Source organism: Phaseolus vulgaris, chromosome 7 (genome assembly GCF_000499845.2).
Source record: "Phaseolus vulgaris cultivar G19833 chromosome 7, P. vulgaris v2.0, whole genome shotgun sequence".
In the NCBI taxonomy this organism is placed as follows: domain Eukaryota; kingdom Viridiplantae; phylum Streptophyta; class Magnoliopsida; order Fabales; family Fabaceae; genus Phaseolus; species Phaseolus vulgaris.
Genome location: NC_023753.2, coordinates 22,890,149 through 22,916,941, shown reverse-complemented (window position 1 = coordinate 22,916,941; position 26,793 = coordinate 22,890,149). Strand labels below are relative to the sequence as shown.

The 26,793-nt window shown below is 33.5% G+C and overlaps 1 protein-coding gene across 1 annotated transcript; it reads right to left on the bottom strand.

Annotated features, from left to right (window-relative positions):
* Positions 1-19,700: 19,700 nt before the first annotated feature.
* LOC137829271 (cyclin-dependent protein kinase inhibitor SMR2-like) lies at positions 19,701-20,093 on the bottom strand. The gene has a single exon (XM_068636072.1). It carries the CDS (start codon positions 20,091-20,093, stop codon positions 19,701-19,703), a length of 393 nt encoding a protein of 130 aa, XP_068492173.1.
* Between the last annotated feature and the right edge of the window lie 6,700 nt (positions 20,094-26,793).

Below are 26,793 nucleotides of genomic sequence, written 5' to 3'. Positions count from 1 at the left end.
GAGGGGCTTCAATTGGCTCAGTGGTGGAAGAGGAAGAGCCAGTCCCTTTGGCCGCTCGGCGTTTAGCAAGCTCTAACACCGCCAACCTCCTATCTTTCCCTGACATTGAATCTGCATAGGCAAGAAAGGGGAAAATTAGACAGCTAAGAGACGCAAGCAAGGTGAAGCGTATAAGAGCATGCATGAGGAGGTATAAGTGTCCTAAGGGGCGGCAGAGAAAGAACTACCTATATATTTCTTCAGGGAAACCACATCAAACTCATCCTTGATGAGGCGAGCGGAGTCATACTTAGCCCCAGGAGCAGCCCACACAGCTCGCGCTCGTAGGGGGCCATGGTCTCGAGGTCCTTGGGTTTTTTAAATTGAACCTGGGGACCCAGTAGAGGGGGTACCCCTCGAGCAGATGAGGGCTTTGTGGGGTGGCGGATATCATGTAAAACCTGCCCTTCCAGTCTTTGAAGGACTGCTGGTACAGGCCCAGAAGCACCCGTCCAGTAACCCCGTTCAGGCTGACCCAAAACCTATCCCCTGGTTTCTTCGCCTCAAAGAAGTAAAGGAACACCTCCACCGAGGCGTTGTGCCCAAAGTGGTTGCACAATCTGAAACGCCCGGATGAAGGCCCAGGCATTGGGGTGGAGTTGGCAGGGCGCGACGTTCAACTCCATCATCAGCTCTTTCTCGAAGAAGGTGAAGGGGAGTCGCAGCTTCAACCTTTTGAAGATCGCGGAGTAAACAAAAACGAAGGGCACCCCATTGGTGGCCCTGTCGTCAGCGCAAATGGGCATCCCTCGGGGAGGGATGCGGACTCGGATGTGGAAGTCGTTTTCCCTGTCTATGGAACACGAGGGTTCGTCCGGGTCGTGGCTCAGAAGTGAGTTAAGATGGTCCGCAGGTAGCAAGATGGACGTTTCAGATAGCAACGCCAGAGGGGCCCAGTCATAGACCTTGGCGTTGTCACGGAATGAGGTGACAACAGGCGGTGGCGAAGCTGGTGCACTCGCGGAGGGCTGTGCACCAGAAGAAGAGGCAATGACACGAGCGGTCTGCTTCAAGCGAGCCATCGAGAGATAGCTGCAATGGAGGAAAACGAAGGGTCAGAAATAGAAAGGGAGAGAGTGATGGATGGTTCGGTGAAAAACAGAGAGAGGGAATGAGGAAGAAATGCCCAGGTAAAGGAGAAAGAAGGGGAGGCAGAAGTCAAAGCGGAAACACGAGAAAAACCCTAGCGCGGGTTGAGAAGAAGAAAAACAGGGAAGATGGATGCATGATAACTAGAATGATAAATGCAATCGGTAAAGATGACCAAAAAGGGGCCAGGGAAAAGAAAAACCATACCTTTGAATGATCGCAAGAGATTGGGAAGCAGAGAATTTGAAGAAAGATGGGTGCGCAGAAGAGAAGTTCGCAGAGAGTCTGGGAGTCGAATGAAGAAGATGAAGGAACAGTGGAAGGGCGCGCCAATTTGAATGAAAGAAGCGCTAGCGACGCACAACGCTGGCCGTCGATGGCGCCACGTGTCGCGAGATTAAGAGAGGGAGTCCAAACGTTAAAGAAGCAGCACGTGAGGTGGCACGTGAGGCGGCCCCACTTGCCACGTGGACTGAAGGCACGACCACTTAGTCTCTTCACTGAGAACGAGTTCTCGACTCGAGACTGGGGGGCTTGTGATCCGATCGGTCATCGGTAGTCGATGACGTCAGCATCAGAGAACCACGTGGACCACTCGTAGGGTGACACGTGGACCAGGTGGCAGAGAGGTAGGGGGACGATCGCCAAGAGAGGTGATCGGTGGTCAGTAACCAAGTTACCACCGACAGATCAGGCGGCAGAGAGGTCGGGGGATAGATCACCCAGAATGGTGATCGGTGGTCAGTAGCCAAGTGACCACCAGCAGACCAGTTCCCAGACTCGCGCCTGGAGGCAGAGCGCGAGTAGCGAATAAACACTGATCAGTCATCGGGTGTATTGTCATCGGGGTCTCGTGTTACACGCAGTTAAACTGGGACTAAGGTTCCCAGCGAGAGCGTTACGCATGGACCTCACATGAGCAAACCTCAAGGAATCATGCACGAGAGTGGCCTGAGGGAACTAGTAAGCCAGTCGGTGATTGGTGATTCCCTCAACCCATTACGTGCGTGTCATCCTGAAGGGTAAGTCGCCTACGCAGAGAGTAACGTTTGGTGAGTGCGCCTAGACCAGCCACACCCGACGCTCTCCTAAGAGTATGCAATTTACCCAGATAAGAGAAGCATCCTAAGTTACTCCGCAAGGGCGTAACTTAGGCAGACAAAGAGAGGCGCTAGAGCCCTTCCAGTAAGTGACACGTGTGTGGTTAGATGTGAGTTGCAGGCCTCCACGTGTCATCATCTGAGAGGGGTGCGGTCCAGACAAAAGAGCACTCCGTACCGCTAAAGGTACAGACAGGCGCAGCCAAGCGCAGACTCTCACGCTCCCCATTGCTGATTCTGAAGGTACGCTTTCTCTGAAAAGCATGACAGGGTTCTGACACATGCCAGAAAAGCATGACAGAATTCTGTTATGCCCAGAAGCAGGGAAAGGGAGATAAAAGGCAGAATCAGAGTGAGAGTGAGGGGAGAGAAAAAAGATAGACGAAAAACAGAGTGCAAGTTTTTTCTCACACACACATTACTAGTTCCCAGTTTCTGGTGGTTCTGTTGGACTAACTTGATCGTCGGAGTGCAAACGGCCGCTAGAGGCGCCGTCTGTGTATTTTGTAGGTCACACTTTGAAGACATCTGAGAGAAAGTTCAGAGCGTGATTCTTCAGGAGACACAGTCGCGAAGACAGGGCTGAGAGTGTTACGAAGCGATTCACCCACGTTCGAGTTGCCGGCAGGATCAGTATGTTATGTTGATAATTCTATATATTATAGGGTGGAAGAAGAAATTATGAGAGTCAGAAAAAAAAAATTCAACAAAGCAACGGGTTATCAAGATTCAACTTCACAGTCTATGGAAATTGGACCGATACGGGAGTTACTCATAAACATTAAAATTGGGCCTAGGCCCAGTTATTTGCTCTAACAAGTTTTCAGCCTGACACAAAAGTAAAATAATATTTTGTTTAAGTTGTAAACAAGTAGTGAAAATGTGTTTAATTTTTCTGACATAATAAATTGAAGTTTAAATTTTTGTTATACTTTCCTCCAAAATAAAATGCATACGAGAAAAAAATATTATGCAACAAGAACAACAAAAGAAATATTATATATGAGATGCATGCTTTTACCATAAAAACATCAATAATCCGGGTACTGTTTTAAACCAGTAAATCGGTTCTGCATTTATATTTGTTAACATTAAAATAATTAAGAAAAAGTTATTATTTTGCGGGACTAAATTAATATCACGCGATCATACAAAAATTTCATTTGAAGTTCATTGCACTTGTTGTTTTAAATCTCACATTTATAATTATGTCTCTGTAGTTTTTCAGTAATGGACTGATATCTATTACGTTTCTTTTTTTAAAAAAAGTTACAACTAAATATTTTAAATAAAATTTCTGCTGAAATATTTTAGTACAAAAGTTAATTAAAATATACTTATTAAGTGTGATAAAGTTACTCGTATTCGAGGTTTAATACTTAAAAAAGTTTTTTTCACTTTGTTTTATTTCGACAGGTAAAGTGAATTAGAAAAAAAAAATGTAAAGACAATGTTAGTAAACAATTCATTAGTACCCATGTAAGTATTTCAGCCTTGATCTCCTTAAACCTTTGACATCACTTTTTGTAACAAAAGAGTTATGGTTGGAAAATTAACAAATTATACTCAATAGGATGATTAATCACTAATTATTGAATGTACTCATAGAAATATATAAGTGAGAGATAGGATGAATAAAAATAAAAGCATGAGATTAGTGTGTTTAATTTAAGAGAAAGTAAAAATAAAAAAATTATATTTATTAGAATTGAACAACTATTAAATCTCGATATCAGATATGGATCAACCGATATATATATGTAAAATACATCAAAATAAAAAGGATAATTAATATACACCCAACTATATAAAAAAATCAAGAATACACTCTTAATCATAATTATATTTAATAAGTACAGTACAATAATAACACACTTATATATAAAAATAATTGTCTAATATAGATAAAAATTAGAAGAAAAACAAAAGTATATAATTTAGGAAAAAAAGATAATTGTAGGTGATGAATCTGGCAAACATATTGTTTATTTCTTGCTCTGGTATTTTTGTGTGATAAAAAAGTGGGTAGGTTTTCTTTTGGAAGGCTGACAGTGATATGATGAAGATAAATATGTGTTGCAGAGAGTTTCCATCACTCCTTCTTTACAGAGTCACTACAATGTGTGTTGCCTGGCTGCACACAAACAAAGGGAATCATGCTTACCATAACATGACAAGTTTCTACACACACACACCTTTTCTTTCACTTTTTCTGCGTTTACTTTTCTTTCCTCCTATCTCATCCCTTTTCTCTTTCTCCCTTACATTCAATCATTTCCATCACCACATTGCCTAATATTTCTATTTTTTTAATCAACACATTTTTATTTTATTTTTTATTAATATGTTAGGCTAAATCGAATTTGATTAATGATAAGCTTAGAATTTGATTTTTGACTTTTTAGAATGTAAGATAATTTAAATTAAAAAAGAAATAAGACGGGTGAGGGAGTAATTGATGCGTTATCAATCTCATTATCCAAACAGAAATAATGGTATTTTTTAATTTGAGTTTGTTTTGTTATTTATAGTAAATTATTATTTGTAGTGTGGTTCATAAACGGCGCAGAATCCGCGTCATTAATAAAATTGGTGGTGGTGCGGTTGTGAATTCAATTATTGGCAAAAATTCAACCAACCAATTTGAATTAAAATGATTATGAAAGAATATTGAGATCCTCGTCATTAAACAGTATATTGTGTTCTTTTGTTCTCTGTTTCTAGCCATCGACATAGCTTCATCTGCTATTGTTTCCGAATCTCACTGCAGATGTCACCATGTGGTTCATCTGCCCCCCGCAAAAAATAATAACATTATTTAATTAGCTATCTATCACTGATTTCAGCTTTTAAACAAACTAATTCATAAAAGTACTCACACTAGTGTTTACCAATGATTATCCCAACTTCAAAATATAATTTATTAGAAGCATGATTTGACGAAAAAGAAAACCAACCAAATGAAGTTAATTTTTATGAGTTAGATCAGACATCAAATTTCTTTCCACACCTAACTTCAATTCATATCCGATCAAACTCGGATTGTATTAAAAGGTTTTTTTTTAGCAAACAATAAATAAATATAAATATAAAAGGAATAAAAGGGTGTTCCAACTCTTATATAAGAAAGAATCCAGACAACATTTCTGAGCGCTCTAAGTAAAGGTAGACATGAAAAAACAAAGCACAAAAAACTCCTACCTTCATGAAAAGTACCATGTAAAACAAAAAACGTTAAACGACTCCACAACAAAGGAGAATTTAGCCTCTCAAACAAGGAACCAAAAACCAAAGCATGACAAGAAACAGAACGCGCACCTACCGGGCCAAGCAAAAGGAACAAAAGACCAACCTCTAAATCCACGCGACTATCAACGTTTTGCTGCCATAATAATACAAGTAGTTGGGTTATGGACCCAATCTGAAAAGGAGAAATACATCCTTGGAACCTTGTTTTTTAACCAAGCTCACGACTGTACTTGAACCATAGAGAAGATTTCACTTGCATCCACTTTTGCTTGGTTAAACACAATCTCATTCCTATGTTTCCAAATGCACCAAATGATGGAAACCCACATATCTTTCCACGACTTGTTACCTTCTTTGCTAAACCAAGTAATTGGACAAGATATCAGTAAGTGGGAGGTTGTTTCCTCCTCGCAACCACAGAAAACACTGAGAATCTACAACGTGAACTGACCTTCTAAGCAAATTTTATTTTGTAGTTATCATGTCTTATAATGCCCTCCAAGCAAAGCATTATGCCGAGGGTGGAATCAACAAACCCCACAGGACACTAAACATAACATTAAAAGCACCTGTGGTAGAACTAGAAATGGTTTCATATGCAGATTTGACATAATACTTACTATTTTGTGGATCTCTTCATAGCCATTTGTCGTCCCAACCAGATTTCAAGGTTTGACCTTCCAGAATAGACATGAATTCATCTACTTGGTCCTTCTCCCACTCAAACCATTCTCTTCTCCACCTGAAATCCCAACTTCAGGTGTCGTTATGCCATTTGTCAAAGCAACATAGGGAGCTATCAATGGTGAGGGAATTATTAAACAACCTTGAAATCACACTTTTAGTTGGGAGTTATCAACCCAAACGTCTTCCCGCAATTTGATTTTTTCACCGGACCCTACTGCCCAATCCGTATTAGAATCAAACCAATTGATACCCTGTCCATCCTCACATGCTTTATTTAAGTCACACCACCATCTAGATGCATGCCTTAAGGTTGTAGGATCAGATAGGTTCCTCCATGAGCCATATTTAGAGACAAGAATATCTTTCCATAAACCGTGCTCAAAAGACCCAAGTGTCCATTTCCATTTACCAAGTACGGCTTTGATGAAAGAATCTAATTGTTTTATGCCTAACCCTCCCTCCACTTTAGGTTTGCATATGTTATCCCATTTAATCCAAGCAACTTTATTGCCCTCAGAATCCCAACCCCAAAAAAAAATTGCGTTGAAGCTTTGTAATCTTTTTACAAATAGAGGATGGGACTTTAAAGAACGAAAGATAATACTAAGGAATAACATTCAATACAAAATGAATCAAGCAGACACGATCAACAAATGATAGAGTTTTACCTTTCCAGGTCGATAGCCTCTTCTTCACCTTTGTAATCACCGGGTCCCGAAAGTTAGCTTTAGAAGGGTTCCCCCCAATAGGAAATCCAAGATAAACAAACGGTAAATTCATAATGGTGCAATGGAGTACCTCAGAGAACATTTCTAACACATTTTTATCCACTCCAATAGCACCGATTTTACTCTTAAAGAAGTTAATTTTAAGCCCATAGCAAATTTCGAAAAAACGAAGCATAGCTTTAAAAACACAAAAATTATGGATACTCGGATCACACATGATCAACGTGTCATCTACGAACTAAAGAAGCTTCACCTCCACTTTTTTGGCACCGATTTTCAGACTAGAGAATAACCCCTTTCTAGCAGCATGATTTACTAAACCTGAGAGCCCTTGAGCAACAATAAGAAATAAAATGGTGCAATTGGGTCCCCTTGTCTGAGACCAGTCAGTTTGAAATCCTTAGTTGGGCTTCCATTAACTAAGATAGAGATAGAATAAGATTCCAAGCACTCTTTGATTCAATGCACCCATTTTTCGCAAAAACCCATAATAGTCATCATGTAATACAGAAAATTCCAACTGACATAGTCATATGCTTTTTCGAATTCAATTTTTATAATCACCCCACTCTTATTTTTCCTCTTCAATTCGTCCACAACCTCATTGGCAAGAAGAACATTGTCTAACAAACCTCTCTGAGATAAAAAAAAAAAAAAAAAAAAAAAGCTAACTGCGATGAGTCAATCACATTCTCCTGAACTTTCTTGATTCTGATAGACAAAATCTTAGCAACAACATTGTAGATGCTTACAACAAAAGAAATGGGTTTATACTCATCCAAAGATTGAGGATTGGAAGATTTGGGAATGAGATAGATCAAATAAGCATTACAGCCTTTTGGGAAACAACCGTGGGCATGGAAGTCTTCGATTGCCTCAATAAAATCCTTTTTAATTATATGCCCAAAGTGCTTTATGAAACTAAAACTTAGCCCATTCGGTCAAGGCTTTTGTCACTCCCACATTTCCATACAATTTCCTTGATTTCTAGTTCCTCGAAAGGTGCAATCAGCATGCAATTCTCATATTCTGTTATCTTTTGAAACGGTACATTATCGAAACTGACTACAAAATCGTCGAATGCTGACATCCTATCGGAGAAGAACTTTAGAACTTCATTTTTTACTGTGCTTGGTTCTTCAATCCACTTATCTTGGCAAAGCACCCCATGAATACCACTTTTCCTTCTTCTCCATCTTATCATAGCATGGAATAACTTAGAATTAGAATCCCCGTGCTTAAACCACTGAGACCTGGATTTTTGTTGGAGAAGGGATTCATTGATTACTTGTAACTAACTCAAGATTTCCAAGCGATCCTCATTCTCAAAGTCAGCAAGAAAGTTGTTGTCATCCTTCTGATCCAGCACTTGTATTTTATTCAGGAGCTCCTTTCTTATTGTTTCCGTATAACCAAACACCTCTTTATTCCACTTACTAAGGTCACCTTTAAGCATTTTGAACTTATTTCTTAGACCCAGAACTTGATTACCTTTCACCACGTACTTCTCGCACTTTTATTTCACAAAGCCATTGAACCTCTTGTCCTCCTTCCAGATGTCTAAAAACCTGAAGGGTTTAGGGCCTCAGTCCACCACGTGAGATTTCAGAATTAAGGTACAATGGTCCGATAATTGTCGCCCTATAACATATTGTTTACTATCTGGCCAAATTTGTAACCATTCATTTGAAACTAAGAATACGTCAATCTTGCTCTTTGTCTTGCCATTTGGTTTGTACCAAGTGAACTTTCTCCCTACAAGGGATATCAAGCAACTCCATCCCCTCAATGAAACTATTGAAACTACATATCTCCCTACTATCACATCTTCCATAACAAGCTCCCCTACGTTCTTCCTTCTCCCGGATTTGTATACTTTACATTTCTATCACAATATTCATAAAAATAAAAAATAACTTTTTGATAAATAAAAATGAAAAATATCTAACATTAAAAAAAATCATTTTTACATTAGGAGACACTGATTTAAATATGATTTAAATAGGAGAGAAACCAAGTATTAGAGCTAAAACAAGAGATAGATAGAAGAAATTTAAATAGGAAGTATGGGGATGAATGGACACGGAAGGGTGATGGACAAAAAGTGTATTATGTGAAGTATGCTTATAAGAGTACATACCATAGTTTTGGAAAATAAAAACAATACCATTTGCATATCTTCTTTTTTGGAGAGTAATACAAAATATGGTACCTACTAGGGATAACTTACTGATACAATTCAAGTAGCCAAGAAGATGACCAAAGACTCAAGAGACAATTCACATTGTGAGCAGTCATCTCAGCAATCAAGTCAAGATCCCACTAAATATCAGACGAACCTCACTTGAAGAAGAACTTGGCATAAACCAAAATATCAACTGTTATTTCTTCTGTTCTTCTTAAAAGACAAAAACATGGTTGTAAATAAATTTCTAACTCTACCCACCTCGTGAAAAAAAATCAAAGAGAGATTCAACAACTAAAAGAAAGATCGATTAATTTTGGCTCACTTTTAGGGTTCAAATAGCAAAATAGGCTAGAGTAGGTTCTCATAGCATAAAAGGGAGTGTACTTAGCAAAATGGGCTTGTACCAAGCCCATTTTTTCAAGATACGACACCTAAAATTAGTGTTTTTAACCTACCTTCTAGAAGTTATGCCTAAAGGTGCGGTTTTGACCATGGTCAACACCCTAGGAAACCCCTCTCCCTTGCCATTTCTACCCTTCACCCATCTTGCCCACTAAGGCACCCCTTCCTATAAATAGGGTGTCTTGCCTCATGTATTTTCAATTTGATTTTGAAATAGAAAAGAAAATCTGCAAAAATTGTGAGTGAGACTTGTGAGCTCTCATGTTGGGTCTTATCTTGGGTAGGTATTATCTCAAGTGGCGGCTCAAGTTATATAGGTCTTAACTTGAGTGAGTAATATCTCAAGTGGTGACACTTGCATCACTCATCTTAGAGCCTCTTTGCTCCAAGTGGCGTGACTTTCTTTCTTTCCATAAGATCTCTTCATCCCTTCCTCTTTTATCTTTTATTTACAACTCCTTCCATTCCATACATGTCTTCTTGTAATCTTTAATTTGTCCTTTGCTTTGTTATTCTTCTTTACTTATTTCTTGTCTTAATTTCCACTACATCATTTGTCACCATATTATTGTCTTTTTCTCTTTGCCCTTCTGAAGTGAACATTCACACTTACTTAACCACTTGGTTAAGTTCGTGTCCAATGGGAATCTTCTTAGGATTCTCACCTTAAATTGCTAAATCAAAATCATAAACAAGAGCAACCAATTAAAATGTGCAATCCTAAAATCAACTCACATCACTTACATAGCGGAGGGGTTCAACTAGGTAATAAGATATGTCTTTTCTGTGATATAAATAACGAAACAATTAGCCATCTTTTCTTAACTTCCTGAGTCATAAGAAGTGTGTGGGAGTAGTACAATGTATGAGTTTGATTCACCTTAATTAAAAAAAGAGAACAATATATGAGTGGGAATCACTGCAACACTACTTACCAAAGAATGGCTTTAATCATTTCAACTTGCTTGAACTGAATTGTACTTGTATGGACTAGTATGACCTATATAACACCTGGAATCGATTAAACAATTGTTGAGTTGTCGGTTGCTCATTGTTCTTCAATACTTCACTCCTTTATATTTCAAAGCTCTTTTTCCTTAATGTCGTAGCACTCGGTAAGGGTTGACCTGCAAAAGGTACTCCGACGATCAAGTAAGTACTATGTATAGAAAGAATATAGTGAGAACTAATTAAAAAACGCACCTTACTCCAATGTAAAGGGTTTATTTATGGCATTTAGCCATGTGTCATCTAAATGATAAGCCGAATCTATCATGTATCAGTGTTAACTAATTTCTAGGATGACTATCCTGATTTCTCAGACATTATCCGGATTTAAAGGGATGTGATCCTGATTCTTAGGGAGTCTTCACAACTACTTTAACTGTTATTTATTATAATTGTGCTTTAAATATGTTTTTGACCGGTCCGTCAGGCACCGAGGCCGAGTGACATGGCTCGTTCAGTAACTGACCGGTACATGAACTAAAAAGAAAACAAAGTATGGGACTATGTATGGATAGCTATTATTTGGAGTATTTGGGTGCACAGAAACAACATGGTCTTTAGGTATCGTAAGGTTGACGCCGAGGAGGTTTTTAATTTAGCCTAAGTGCATGAACATGGATAACAAACAAGTATCCAAAGGAAAAGTTTTCCTACTAGAATTTAAGCCTAATTCTATCCATTAAGTTAATGAGATAATATTCTAAAAAGATGGCAAAGGAAAAATGTTGTTGTGATACCATACAGGAATGAATTATGAGGGCTCCAAAATTATTATGAGACCATTTATGCTAAACGATGCGATTAGCTGAGGGTTAATGGATTAATACGATGAAAGTAAATAAACTTTATTAATGCAAAATAGGACATAGGGAGTTAGTACAAAAATCTTACTATAATATGCAAGATAAAAAAGATACAAGTAACAAGATGTTGAGATGTAGTTTTTGTAGTGCATGAAGTCTTGTGTGTGCTATGTTATGAGTACTATTTTTTCTATTTTCCTTCCACTGTATCAAATATAGTTACAACTACAGTTGAACATCGATAGGTTATACATAAACAAGAGCAGGTGGATAAAAGAAATTGGGAAGCAAAACAGGAAAAATTACAATGATGCTCACAAACAGGAATCTTTTCTTACAAAAGAGGAAGGTTCTAAGCTCCTAAAGGTCTCATCATCCTTGTCTCATTATATATTTTTGTTTGAAACCTTGAGGAGAATACAAGGGTTTAAAGTCTTTGATTTTCTACAAAAATAATTTTATATGTTAAAAGCTACATTTGATGTTAGTTACTATAAAAGAGGAAGATTTCAATCAAAACAAAGTACTTTTTCTATAGGAGTTTTGTTCATTTTGAGGATAAAAGTCATGGAGTGTCTGATTAAAACTCTTTTGTGTAATGTATATTGTAAAAGGGTTAAAACACCCCAAATGCTTATCTATTTACTTAATTCTTTATTTCGGAAAATAACTTTCCTACCAAACTACATGAATGGAAAGAAAACTTTATTTATATTTCTCTTATACTCCTTTTTTTTTATACTTTTCCATATAAGAATTTATCTTCCGCACTTCTTGCAGGGACAATCGGGTTCAGAAGGGGAGAAGGAGTTAAATAGAGCTTGAACTCAATTTGCGAGTCTAATAACAAAGTAAAAATAACGTCTAACATGCAAAAGGAATAGAGAAGTAGGTCCAAATTTAGATTGGTTCACTCTATCACTTGGACTACGTCCAATCCCTTTAAGCAAACAACTTAAGATATTTTCACTAATTTCATCACCTCTACAGGACAAGTATTCTACACCTCTTCAAGTACAAGTACTATACATCTATCTAAATACACGGAGTTTCAACACCTCTTCGAGAACAAGTATAAACCTCTCTAGGACAAATCATAATCTCCCATTGAGATTAAGACCTCTCAAAGTATGAGAAAAACACTCTCGAAAGAGAGAACAATATAAGTTCACAGAGTATACTTCACATTATGAAGAATTTACAATGGTTAAGCACACAACCCAACTCACTAGACGCCCTAATGTAGTAGGTACAATTTGTATAAGGCACAACTTTCTTTTATATTTTTCTTATGTATCACTTATTTGTTCTTCATCGTCGCCTTCTAGGTATCTATATACCTTTTTAGATGATGAATGTTTGAGGCATGTGTATTGTTCTTCATCATATAGTCATGAGACTTCCATTTGAAAAATTCTACATTGAAGCATTTCTTGCGCGTCTTGAACATGTGATGTAATTTGAAATATTTTTTATTTTTTACAAATGAGAACATTGATGTTTTAATTCTAATTAATTCGTAATTTGTTTGAATATGCATTGTTTCTCTTTCTTCGTGTCATTATACATTTTATAAGTAACTTCAACTTTAATGAAATATCTGCACCTTGAATAGTTAATATTACATATTTGACCTTTGAAATGTTTCTTAATTCATAGAAAATTGAACGTTGAATAAGACATTTCAAAAGGAATCTTTTGTTGTAAAAGTTTCAATGTGTCTTGATCATTGTTTAATTTTCAAATCTTTCTATGTTTGTAAATCTTTAATTATTCAAGTTTGATTTGGCTCTCCTCACTGATTACACAAATCAAGTATTGTAGCTCATTCGTTTTTCTATTAGACGCTCTATAGGAAACTTTGAATTTAAACTATTTTATGCATCTCAAGTGATGTAAGCAATTTCTGGAAACAATTTGAACAACACAATCAATAATAATCATCATTTAAATAAATGAGTATCATTGAATCATATTCTTTTAATTTTTCAGAATCACAAATTATAAAAAAAAACCCTTTATTTCAGAAATTTCACTATTAATATATTTTTCAAAAGGTTTCAGACTTTAATCATAATTTATTTCATCAAAACATAATTTTTCGAAAAATGTTTTAAGAATGATTTAAATATACTTTTGTTTCCCCCTTTAGTTTAACATTGTAAATTTGAAAGCTTTCTAATATTGATTTTATCTTAATCGTTAAGGTGTATCAATACATAAAATAATTTAAAATTATCATACAATATATATTCAATTACAAAATTATTAAAACAATAAAGATATACAATTTTTTAATTGCTCTATTTTACATTCAGAATATGAAAACTTTTCAGAATTAATTAATCAGTTCTTTTGAATGAAAACTTTGATTTGTATGAATTAATGTTGGCAAAAGGATGTTTGAAAATAGTCAAGCAAGGTGAGAAAGCCTTATAAGAATATTAAAATTGAGTTTAGACATTTCTCGATATGTTAGACTGTCTAACGCGTAAAGATGAAGTGATTGTTTAGTATGTAGAAAACAAAGTGTCTGCCTAATGCGTTCATGGTGACTATTTCGTCTAACTCGTCTTGTCCTTTGGAATTGTCCAACACGTTGAACATCCAAAGATTATCTAACGAGACAATTTAATGCATCTTGGTACAATGAGACCGTCTAGTAAGTCTTTTTACAATGAGACTATCTAGTGTGTTACTTTATTCCTTTGAACATATAAACTATCTAATGAACTTAATTATGAGAGATCAACTAACAGTTCTAATATTGTAAGATCGTCTAACAGGTTTAGTCTTAATAAATTGTCTAAGTCTACACAAGGGTAAATTTGTTAGAAATCTTAACTCACCTTATAAGATTTATTAACATCAAAACTAATAGATTATCTTAACATAAAAATGTGGCTTTAGAGTATCTATTAGGTACTCAACCGGCTAGCGTCTTAACATTTCTTTCATCTCTACATTTTTCATTTTTTTTCTCTCTTAAGAAATAAACATATACTAACTAATCTAAATGCACAAATGCGTAATGCGTCATGAAGTTTTGTTGTGTGATAAGTGAATAGAAAATAGATAAAAGAGTAGAAATAATGTAAGAAAATGAAGCATAAAAAGAAGAAGAAAAACCGATGCAAATATTTGCCTAATCTCCCGGGATTCTGTCAGATGGTTCAGTTCTTTGTTGTTGTAGTACTAAAAAGAAGTCATAAAGATTGAGAACAGAAAAAATAAACTTGGACTCCATGTATCCACACTCATCAATTTCACAACCTCAAATAATTGTGGATGATGAGATTGGATAATGTTGGTTCTTGACTTAGAACGATCGTACCTGTTTTTATGAAATCGAGAGAATATAACAGAAGGGACTAAACAACTACCCTTTTCTGCATTTCCAACAGTTTTATGGGCTAGTCTAAAAGATCCCTCAATTCCTTTTCTTTTTTTCCACAACAAAATTATATAATATTTCCATATCCTTCACCTCTGCCTTTTACGATTGCCAAACCAACTCTCTATGGATCCTTTTATACTTTCTAAAATCAACTAAATTCTATGATTTTAATTATGCATGTTTTTAAATTACTTAAATATTGATATTTTAAAATAAAATAAAATTGATTCTCTCCTCAATTTTTATACGTTTAAGTAGGTGGGTTTTTCAATAGGATACAATTTCAAATAGAAAATGATGATTTGAAAATTTTAGGTTGGAGAAAATTGGTGGAAGGACTAAATATGATTTTCAATAGGTAAGTCAATATATTCATTAAAAACATGTGAAACCTCATAAACACATGTTGACCATGCAAAGTCTGAGAACAGGGTAAACTAAACATGAAAAATTGAAAACCAAATAAAAAACATTTTGTCACAACACCCAAAACTTACTGGTTTGAATATGGCAGCACCAAAATTACTTGAAATGCTATCTTCTACCAAAATTGTCTACATTTAAATTATGTGCATCTAAATGTGTGGGGACATTAAGAATGATTAAGGTATAATACATACATAACAATTTTGATAAAAAAAAAACTTAGAAATGATTTGAAAAATACATAATGTATGTATAGATATGTATAGGTATGGTATGAGATTGGAAGTATTTTGAGAAGCAAAGGAACATCATCCATGGAGTAGCCCCCATGATGGGTTTGGATCTTCCCTTGTTCCAATTGTAATCCTTTTCGTGACAATGACGCATCATGTGCCTCTTTCTAACCTCTTATTATTCTTTTCCCTATAACTCACTTCTTCAAAGGTGATAATCTTCATTGAAACTTGTGCTTTACTTCCTCATCCATTCCTTTTCCATTACTATATTATACCACCTCTCTCTCTTGCATATTCCCCAAGTTGATTAGCCACTATAGTTAACCATCACTTTATTCCTTCTCTAATACCTCTTCAAACACTTCTCTTTCTTTACATTGCTTCATTCTTAACTTAGCTTCCCAACTTACCCTCCATCATAATCATCCACCATCACTAAACTTTTTTTCTCATTATTTTATGCCCACGCCACCTTTTAGGACACTTCGAAGAGTAAAGACAAAGAAACGTAAAAATCAAGCCATGGGATTAATTACATGCGCAGGCACAGATCCAACATCACATGCTAACTAAATTATTATTTCACATCCACTCATCATTTTCCAATCTCTACATACATTCTACGTATATATTTATAAATACACACACACACACACTAGTTACCTGAATTTAACTCTTGCACTTTCCCTTTACCAATGGGTTGCCAATGATTGAAGCAGAGAAACAAGATATTTCTATTTGTTACTTTGGAGCTGCTCTTTTTTTTCAGTTAAAAAATACGTTGCAAATTTTACATACATACTATAAAATAATTTTGATATCCTTTTGTAAACTAGAAAAAGTGGCTGGTAAAAAATGATAAGAAAATGTTACAAAAGTGTTTTCTTTTATAAAACCTATATCCTATATCACACTAGTTAGATATAGCTACAAAAAGTTTGCTTGAAAAAGGAGTTATTAGAACTTCGAAATATTTCTACAGTGAACTTTCGGATAAAAGGTTAATTGTCATCATAAATCGAACTTGGCATTACCTTTATCTAAAGAATTATAAAGAGAAGACGTTATAAATAGATGTCGTATAAAAATGAGAAGATAACGTAGACCACTGCATCGTTTAAGGCTTATTTTAAGGACATTTAGACATAGACACCACCATTAAGTTAGCTGGGCATCTCTGTAAAGTTTGTAATAATTTTGTAGTTTCATAAAAAAACATATAAATAATTTTTTCTCTTCTCTTCATGGTAATGGTAATACCCTACTGTAATATCATTCTCAGTCTCTGCTCATTAATTGTCCTTTTGTCCATGCTTGCTAGTTAAAGCAAGAACAAGATTAGTTTCACTCTCTCAATGTATTTGGCTAGTTAAATGTAAAGCTCAAGTCTATTTTGTTAATAATTCAAAAAAAAAAATTCACAAAATATTTTATAATTGAAAATATAGATAAATTGGTCGAAGTCGATAAATATTCAAATACAAACAAGATGTGCATTGGAGAATTGTTTAAATTTTGTTTAAAAATAATTATATATTTAAATTTGATCAAATGTTATAATATATGAACTGTGTTTTAATTTTTTTTTTCCAGCTTATCATGTTATTTGAGCCAAATATTAATCACTTTTAACACTAACTATTTTTTACTACAGAACTGAATACAGCTTGAATAAAGTCTCTTTGTCAGTTTCCCTCGAATCAATAGCATTTTTGCAACTTCACTTATTCATAAAGTTCAACACAAATTCCGGTGTAAATACCCAATAGAGAGTCTCTAAGAGTATATTTTTATAAAGTTATTTTATTCAATCATTCTTTGTACTAATTATTTTTTATTAATTCAATTGGTAAATTAAAAAAAAAAAAAGCAAATTGAATACACAAATTTTTTAATTTTTTTAGAACTATTTGATTTTTCATTAAGTTCAATTCAGCAGACAACATTTTCTTAAATATAAATAAATTATAATAATATACTGCATAATAAAAAATAAATATATGATTTAATAAAGTTTACTGAACACTATTAAGTTAATATCTGCATCTCAAATTTGAAATAAATTTTATATTTGTATTTATGTAGTCTTATGGTTAGTATTTAGTTATATTATTTTTATACATGAACTTAAATTTCTTTAATGAAGGATCAAGTGATTAAAAGAAATTATAAAAATTTGAAGACAAGATTTACTCAATTTGTTTTAAATTAGCAACTAAATTTAATGTAATTTAACATATAAAAAACACTTTAAAGATATTAATTGTACTAAGAGTTACTTGTAAAGAAGGAAACATATATATTCTTGCTATTATCTTATAAAAGTCCTAAGTGTTTTTAATAAATATAAATTGTTTGAAAAAAAATATCAATTGATATCGAGTGTGAATTTTACACTTATACACTTAATAACTCTCACTATAACATAATCCCAATCAATTCAACTATTGACTAATATAAAATTACACGTCTGATCATATAGGTCGAATTTCATTTAAAGGAGATATTGGTTAGCTATATGTTTTTAGGAAAAAGTTTCTTATATTTCAAATAAGATATTGTTAATCAAAATAGAATAAAAATATTTGTATAAAATTTGAATTCAACAGTTGGATTAATTAATTTTACACTGTATAATAGATATGTATAACGCCTTTTTTTAAAATACCAAAAACCCATGTATAAATAAAACATATGTACACCTATTCGCGCACACACTAGTTTATAAAATATTTTATACGCGTATAATATTCTATTTACAAATAATTTGTATAATCGTAGTTAGGTGGTATATGATGTAACATAATAACTTATGTAGAAGTTTAATCGCATTCTAAAGTTTTGGAGGAATATGTCTGAATTTGTATATTTTAACTTCAATATATATAACCAAATCATTTTTGTTGCAGAAAAAAGTTCAGGTAAGTATATAAGGACTCGAGATCTCACCAAAATTAGAACATATCTCATGGTCTTAATTATACTTACAAACTAACAAAATTTTAAATTGATAAGGAAATGTGAACTGTTATGAAATACGAGTCTAATCTATCTTCCGTATACATAAATAAACGAGAGAGAGAGAGAGAGAGAGAGAAATAATTCACATAATTAAGAATTATATAAGTGTGATTTCCTTCTCCGTTTAAAATTGAAATATTATGAGGTCAATATTTGTTTACGTAAAGCAAACTAGTTTACCCATATCGAGAAAAGTAGTGTTAGCTTAAAAATATTATTAGCATGAGATTTTATTGATATGGGGATCTTAAAAGAAATATTAAAAAGAAAATGAAACAGAAGAAATGTTTTAGTTATTGGGTGATGAGGTGGAGATGAAATGACTTAGTAACGAAAAAAAAGAAAACAAAAAGAGTCTCCCAGCTTGACGAGATGACAGTAAATCCTCCAGTGGGGTGCGAAATATGTAAGAAAAAAATGATTGAATTCCACGCTTAGTGATAGAATTCAAATATGGCGTCTAATAAATATAATTGGGATATATAGTGGGAGAAAATTAGAATTAATTTGTTATAAAAAGACAAAAAAAAAAAAGGTAAGAGTTAAAAAAAAGAACAAGTCTCACCGCTTTCTCTTGGATCTCCTGTTATTTATTCCATTCCTCAATCTGTATCGCAGACAAAATAAAAACTTCTTTCATCAATCCCAAAGCTGTAGCAAATACTTGACCTTATTGTACACATTCATGCATAATTGTCAGACCACATACGCACATAGGTAATTTCTCAACCCTATCCAACTAGCACTCATCAATTCCATTACGTAACACAACCCACCCACCTCATCTACTCTGTCTTCTTCCACTTTCCCTAACATTCATTTCCACCCATTCAATTAATCTAACACTTTCTTCAATCAACCCACAACATTCATCCTCCACACCGCCAACAATTCAACCCCAAATTCGCTCAATTCTCGCTTCTATTTCTTCGATCAACACCGATCATTCACCAGATTCGTATATAAGAAAAAAAAAATTAAAATAATCCACACAGACAAGAACGGAAATCCCATCAAACCAAACCATGAAATCGAATTAAAAGGAAAGCAATTGCAGATTGTAAAAATTGGAGGATTGCAGAGAATTCAACGCTATGTTGATTGGATTAATGAACATATACGATTTGGGGATCCAATATTTCACATCTTATACAAAGTGAAATATATATAACATATAAAAAAACCAAAATTAAAAAAAAAAAAAAAGGAAAGAAAAGAAGGAAGAAATTGACCAAAGAAGTGGGAATTGGATAAAAAAAATTGTGTAATTTACGGAGTTTGGCAGGGTCCGAGGTGTGGGAGTTCGAGGAAGCTAAGGTTGAAGTGTTCATGTACAAGTGCAGCTCCTCTTGGGAAAAGTGGATCTGAAAAACGCGTCCATGTCCTCCTTATTCGTCACATCGAAGAACTGAAAGTCGTCAAAAAGCTTTCTTTTGCAGGAGGCGAAGGCCTTGGGCTTCCGCGGCGCCGGCGGGCACGTCATGATCGCCGGAATTTTGCTCTCCTTCGATGTCGGAGTACGGTAGCTCTCGTCTTCTTCGGCGACGGCGGCAGCGGCGGTGACGGCGACGGTTTCCTCTTCGTGGCTTTCGTTCTCCTCTCGCGTGACGACGGAGGAGACGAGGGCGTCGAGGTGGTGGTCGGAGGGGACGTCTTCGATTTTGACGGCGGCGATTCGGAGCTTGGGCAAGTCGTGGTGGAGGTGGAAGTCGGTGGACATGGTTTCGATGTTGGTGGGAAAGCGGATGAGAAAAAAATTTACTAAACGTGAAGTGCGTGAAACTGCGTTTGTTGGTGTTTATATAGATAGGGTTGGGGGTTGAAAAACTTTACGGAAAGCTTTCAAAGCGTGCATTAGAAGGGTTTGAAGAGAAGTAAGAGAGAGAGAGAGAGACGGGTAGGATTAGAGCGAGAAACACAGTAAAGAATGGTAGGAAGAGAAAGAGAGTGATAAGTGTTTTTGGTTGGGGTGGGGTAAGCCTAATGGGGTATCTCCATCACTAACTCCTTTAATTTCACACTCACGCAACTTTATTACAGATATTATTTTATTATTCACCACTTTTATCTCACTCTTTTACCCTCAACTTCTAAAATCACTCTCTTCTCATTTAATTGCTTTTCACTAACTCTTCCCTAAATTAAACTCCACCACTTTCTTCTCTCTTCTCTCTTCCACTCTCGTTTTTTTCATTATCTACGTTAGGTTGGACAATTAATGGTTTAGCCATGTGAACCTAGAGTTAGAGACTTGCCAAACTACACGCAAATTAAACCACCCTTAACTAATCTCATTTATCGTCAATTAATATTCTACACTAATAACTCTTAAGTGCATCTAATCACTTCCTTAAATCCCCCTATAGGGAATATATATTTTTTCATAAAATACAACCTCTACTTTCTATGTAAAACCCACTTTAACAAGGAGGTTAATTACAACAATAATGAGGTTCAATTGTGTTGCTTTATTTGGATACATTAATAATAATTTTAAATAAAAGAAATCGTGTTTGATTCTTGAAATGATATCCTCCAGGACTTGTTACCATTTTTACCACCACGAATAAACTTGTTTCTTTCTTTTCTGGCCTTCATACCTTGTAAGAAAAAATTCACAGGTGGGGGCATTTTTATGTTCCTTGAAATAGCAGATAATTTGGTGAAGGACAAATGGAAATGCTCCGCGTGTAAATATTTGAGCCTTTTGGACAATGATACCCTTTTGTATTATATATATTCGATAGTGTTGGGTGCAGGAGATAAAACAGAGTTTCCTGAACGGATGTCACGGCCCATTGCTTTTACGAATAGTGAATAGTGGAACGTACATGTTACGTTATAGGCAAAAGGATAGGTATTGTCGCATGGCCCCGTCACCACGCTCTTTCCAAGGCGCGTCATCAACAACCTCCACTCGTTTTCCTTTTTATTTCTCTGCTTAGTTTTTAGGCAAAGTGTTGAGGGTACGCTGTCCGTTTTTCTTTTACTTTTGAGTTCCATCATTATTCACACTCATGCTTATTAAGCTACATATATATTTTTTTAAAATATAAGGGTCTTTTCAATATTGGAAATAGAAGATCCTCATAAACAAATGTCTACATTTAGATTATATCAAAACTCAATTGTACTCTTTTATAAACGGGGACTTCATAATATAGACCACATCAAGTAATAAACATCACAATCAATCAATTTTTTACATCTGTTTTCCTTCATTTTTCACATTTCTAAACACCCAAATCGTCCATTATGTAATTTATAAAAATTGTATTTCTCATTTCAACACTAGTCTTCATTAGATACACTTGATTTCCAAATTTTAATCCCTCAGCCTTAACTTTTATTGGAGTGAGAGGGGAGATGAGTAAATATAATCATACATACCTCTGTCATTCAATCTTTGTTTAAATTAGTTTTATATTAGCCATCCGTTTAAATTCTACATTCAAATTTCTTCATCTCTCATTTAACAAACTTTTCCTTTCTTTCGTCTTAGAAAATAAACTCTTTTTTTCATTTGTACTTACAATTGGATTAGACTACAATTTTTTAATTGTCATTTAGTTACCCATTGTCTGATAATTGATTGCTTTTCTATTTACGGTAAAAATTATATATGGATTCATTTCTAATTAGCTTCCAATGAAATGATACTAATATAGTTGTGTATTTCTGTTATATTAGTTAGTTTATTTTTTTTCTTTGTATTTTTCTATATAAGTTGGTGTATATGAGATTTATGACTTAATGAAGATCAATTCTTTTATTTTTTTTAATATGTAACAAAAATTCTGGGTTTTATTATAATTTTTTTCTTGTTCTTTTACAATATACTCTAAAAAAATGTACCCCTCCTCTTTATTTATTCACACTTTCAATACTTTCATGTTCATCAAATTAGATGAAGATAACTTTCTAATTTGGGAACAACAAGTGTTTGTCACTGTTAGAAGCTTGAAGTTTACCAAGTTCTTGAAAACTTAAAATTACCCTCCCAAATTTATTTCTAGTGACTGCTCTCAGTAATGTCATTAACCAGAAGTTTCTTTAGCATGAACAGTAAGACTAGTTGCTCGTTGGGTGATTGCTGACTTCCATAACTACTTTGTTTCTTATTAAAATGGTTGGTCTCACCACTTCTTTTCATATATGGACTAAACTTTGTGTCTACTATGTTATTCAAAATAGAGTCAAGATCAAGAAACTCATGATTCAAATGAGAACATTCAATAAGGATAAATTTATATTTATCTATTCACTTTATATAAAGAAAAATGTGGATGCATTTGTTGCCCATAGTTCCACTCATGATTATGTTGAGGCCATTTTAGATGACTTATTTGAAGAATATGATAACTTTGTCACTTTTGTCCTCTTTAGGGTTGATTCATATACTGTAGAAACGGAAGCTCTTTTATTATCTCAAGAAGAAATATTTGATAAATACAAGACGAGTAAGCACTACATTATTCAAGTCAATTATGCCTTAGGTTCTTGGTCTTCTCAACATCAATAAAACCACAAATCAAGATTCAATGGTTCCTTTAACAAAAGAAATCAAAACTCCTAAAAAACAATGTTTCGAACAAGTACTCACGTAATAAGACTCTGTCAAACACCTCTAGTTCTTGGCAAAATAATAAACTCGGGTGTTAGATTTGTGGCAAAATAGGACATTTTTCTCTCACTTGTTGGCATGTGTATGATAAGGAACCTCGATCCGCTATTTCTATTAGTCATTCTAAATTTTCAAATACAAATGGTGATGATAATACTCATTGAATTCTTGGAGCACCCTCCACTATTCAAGATATTATTTGGTATCCTGATATTGGTGTCTCACACCACATGATGTCTTATTTGTTAGATACTCGTACAATGGCCATGAAATTATCAAGCTTGGCAACATTACATGTATGGAAATTAAAGTTTTTGCCTCTGCAATGTATTTTGATACATATAATTCTACTAAATTCTTATTAAAATATTTTAGGTGTTCCTAACATTAACAAAAATATTTTTAAGTGTATCTAAATTTTCTCATTACAATAATATCATATTTGAATTTCAGTTTAATGCTTGTTATTGTTGAAAACCAGGTTACAAATGAAAAAAATGAAAAATTTCACTTAGCACAGCATACGACATCAAATAATTTATCCACGCACAAATGAAAAAAATGACTCAATGGAATGCAAGCACTATCACATTGTTAACACAAGTTTGACTCTTTTAGGTGGTGTTTCTCTCCTACATAAGTTTTGAGGTGAAATGTTTAATGCAGTCGTTCACATAATTAATGTGTTACCAACACAAGTTTTAAATGGTTCTTCTACTCAAACAATTTTATTCAAAACTAAACCCGATTATTTTGTCTATAAAGCATTTGGATGTGCATGTTTTTCTTTGTTATGCTCATGTAATATGAATACTTTTTTTATGCTCTTCTACGTGCCTTTTTCTTGGATAAAGTTATCAAAATAAAGGCTATATCTACTTATCCCCCCAGTGGTAAGATCTGCATCTCTCACCATGTAATCTTTAATGAATTTTGATTTCCTTAAGCTAGATCTACTAATCCTTTTTTTTTTTTTTGCAGCAATTTACTTTACAATCACAAATGACCTCAAATAGCAATTTTCCTATAAATGTGACAACACCTACAACTATACCTACAACTCCTAAATCGACCTTACCCTTACCCTTACTTGATCCTATGATACATCCTAATAACATACAAACCACTATTTACGCTCACCGTCTGCTCAACCAATTATAACTATGCAACCAACTCCTTTATCTATATGTAATATTGTTGTTGTTTCTCCATCGATTAACAACAAGCACCACATGCTTACACGGTTAAAAACATGTATATTCAAACTCAAAATATATACTTCTATTACATTTGAACCTACTAAACCAAATTCTTTAAAGGAAGTCTTAGCTAATAAGTCTTGGCCAAACCTATGAAACTTGAATTTGATGTTCTTTTTTCAAAATAACACTTTGACACTAATTTATCTTTCCTCTGGTTGTAACATGGTTCGACGCAAATGACAAGTCAGTACATGAATTAGCCTCAAGAGCATCATTGGAAAGCACTCAAAGGGATCCTACACTATCTTACTGGAATAATTCATCATGGCATACTCCTTCACAAATCTTCAAATTCATTTATCATTAACTTCAATGATGCAGATTTGGGATCAAACTTGGATGATAAGAAGTCTATTATAGAATTTTTTGTCTATGTTGCCTCCGATATTATCTCTTGAGGATCTCATAAACAATGGTTGATATCTAGAAGCATTATTGAAGTTGAATATAGTATTACAATTGCAGAAACTATGTTTATCGTGTCTCTTCTTAATGAATTTTAAATTTCCTTTGATACTCCAGTAGTCTATTCATATAATCTTGGAGTTGTTCTTGTTGCTGCCATTTTTGTTTCACACTCCAAATCTATACACTTTGAGCTTGATTTACATTTTGTATGTGATCAAGTTTAACAAAAGTTGATTTTGTAAGTACATATTCCTAATTGTTATCAAATGAATGACATTCTTACCAATACCTTTCATTTCTTTCTCACATGAAAGAACTAAATATAATTTAACTTTGACAATAGACATACTTTACAAACTAATTCGTTATCACCCTCCCATTACATGTTCGTTTTCTTGTGTATCAAATTAAAGTAGGTTAATCAGGTTAATAGTATAAAATTAAGAAAAAACTCATTTTATTATTATTAGATTGTTAAAATGAATCAAACTCATTTTTTTTTATTTCTAGCCGGTCATATCAAAGTAAGTTAAAAGTTTTATTCAACACTACAAAAGGTTATAAGAAAATCATTAAATAAAATTAATTTTAGAGACAAAAAATAATTAATTTCGATATTGGCTAACTTATATACTATTTTAGAGACTAACAAAATTATTGGTATATAAATTAGTTTCTATTAATGATAAATAATTTTTAAATTGATATCTAATTAGCTACTTATGTTTTAGCTACCAACTTTAGGATCCAAATAATTTGTGTCTAAAACCTAGGTAACTAATTAAATACCAATTTAAAAACTATTTATCAATAATAGAAATTAATTTAGATACCAATAATTTTTTTTAGCTTCTAAAATAGTATCTAATTTAGTCACAATAACAACTAATTATTTTTAGTCTCTAAAATTTGTTCAATTTAATGATTACCTAATACTGATCCAACAATATTTTTTAAATTCAAATCATTTTTATTATTTTTGTCTAAGCCAAAAAAAAAAAATATATATAAACCAGTATATTTATCATATAAAAAATCTTTTTAAAATATAATTGTATAAATATTTTTAATAGATTAATTAGTATCTTTAATTAATAAATCAGTATAATTATTATTTACACTTTAAATTATAATTAATGATTAAGATTTAATTTATAAATATTGATAACTTAATTTATAACACATTATAAGAAAATTATTAGATAAAAAATATATTAACAACCAAAAGTCGACACTAATAAATAAATAACACCGGATTTGCTTCACACATGCCGTTAACTCTACAACCATTGCTGTTAATTAACTAACATAAGTTTTTGAAGATTAGGTCTATGTATCATCGGTTAAACCGACACTAATTCATAATTAATTTTTATTTAAAATAGTTTAGTGTCGATTAAGTTGATATTAAATGAGATATATTTTTAGTATTAATTTAATTTAGGTTTTTGTGACCGACGTTAATGATAGTAATTTTAAAGTTTTTTCGTACGTCTCTATTTTCGATAAAAAAAAAAGTAGTAGACAAAAAATGTGAGTGTGGAAAGTGTGAATAAAAAAGACATATATGGATAAAGAAGATGAGCGTGAGAAGATTTATATATAAAAAAATTATGTGTAAAAATATTTGTTATCTTTAAATATGAATTTTTAAATTAAAATAATCTATAATTTATATTTCTTACCAAACAAACAAATTCACAACATAACATAACTCGACCCTAACTTGAATAAATATTAAAAATATATATATATAAATATCGATTATATATATATTTAATCGATATATATATGGCAACGTTCACAACTGATTTGCTTTATTTTAGGGAAATATTTGGCAATATTACTCTCATATTTACAACAACCCCCCACATATTGCAAAAAGTAAAACATAAAGATAAAGAAAGAAAAAGAAAATTTTGGGTTCATCTAAGATGTAATGCATCATAGTTGGTATAGAAAGCTATATGAACCTGTCTTAGATTGATGAACTTAACACATAGTGTAGTTGGTATAACAAACTATATGAACCAAGACACTTAGTATGTGTTAGAAGTTTATCAATCACAATACACCCCCACATTACTTGTAGTTATCGTTGTGTTGCGCTTACTAGGTCATACACG

Coding starts and splice junctions, on each gene's coding strand:
- LOC137829271 (XM_068636072.1), bottom strand. CDS start 20,093: ATGTCCACCGACTTCCACCTCCACCACGACTTGCCCAAGCTCCGAATC.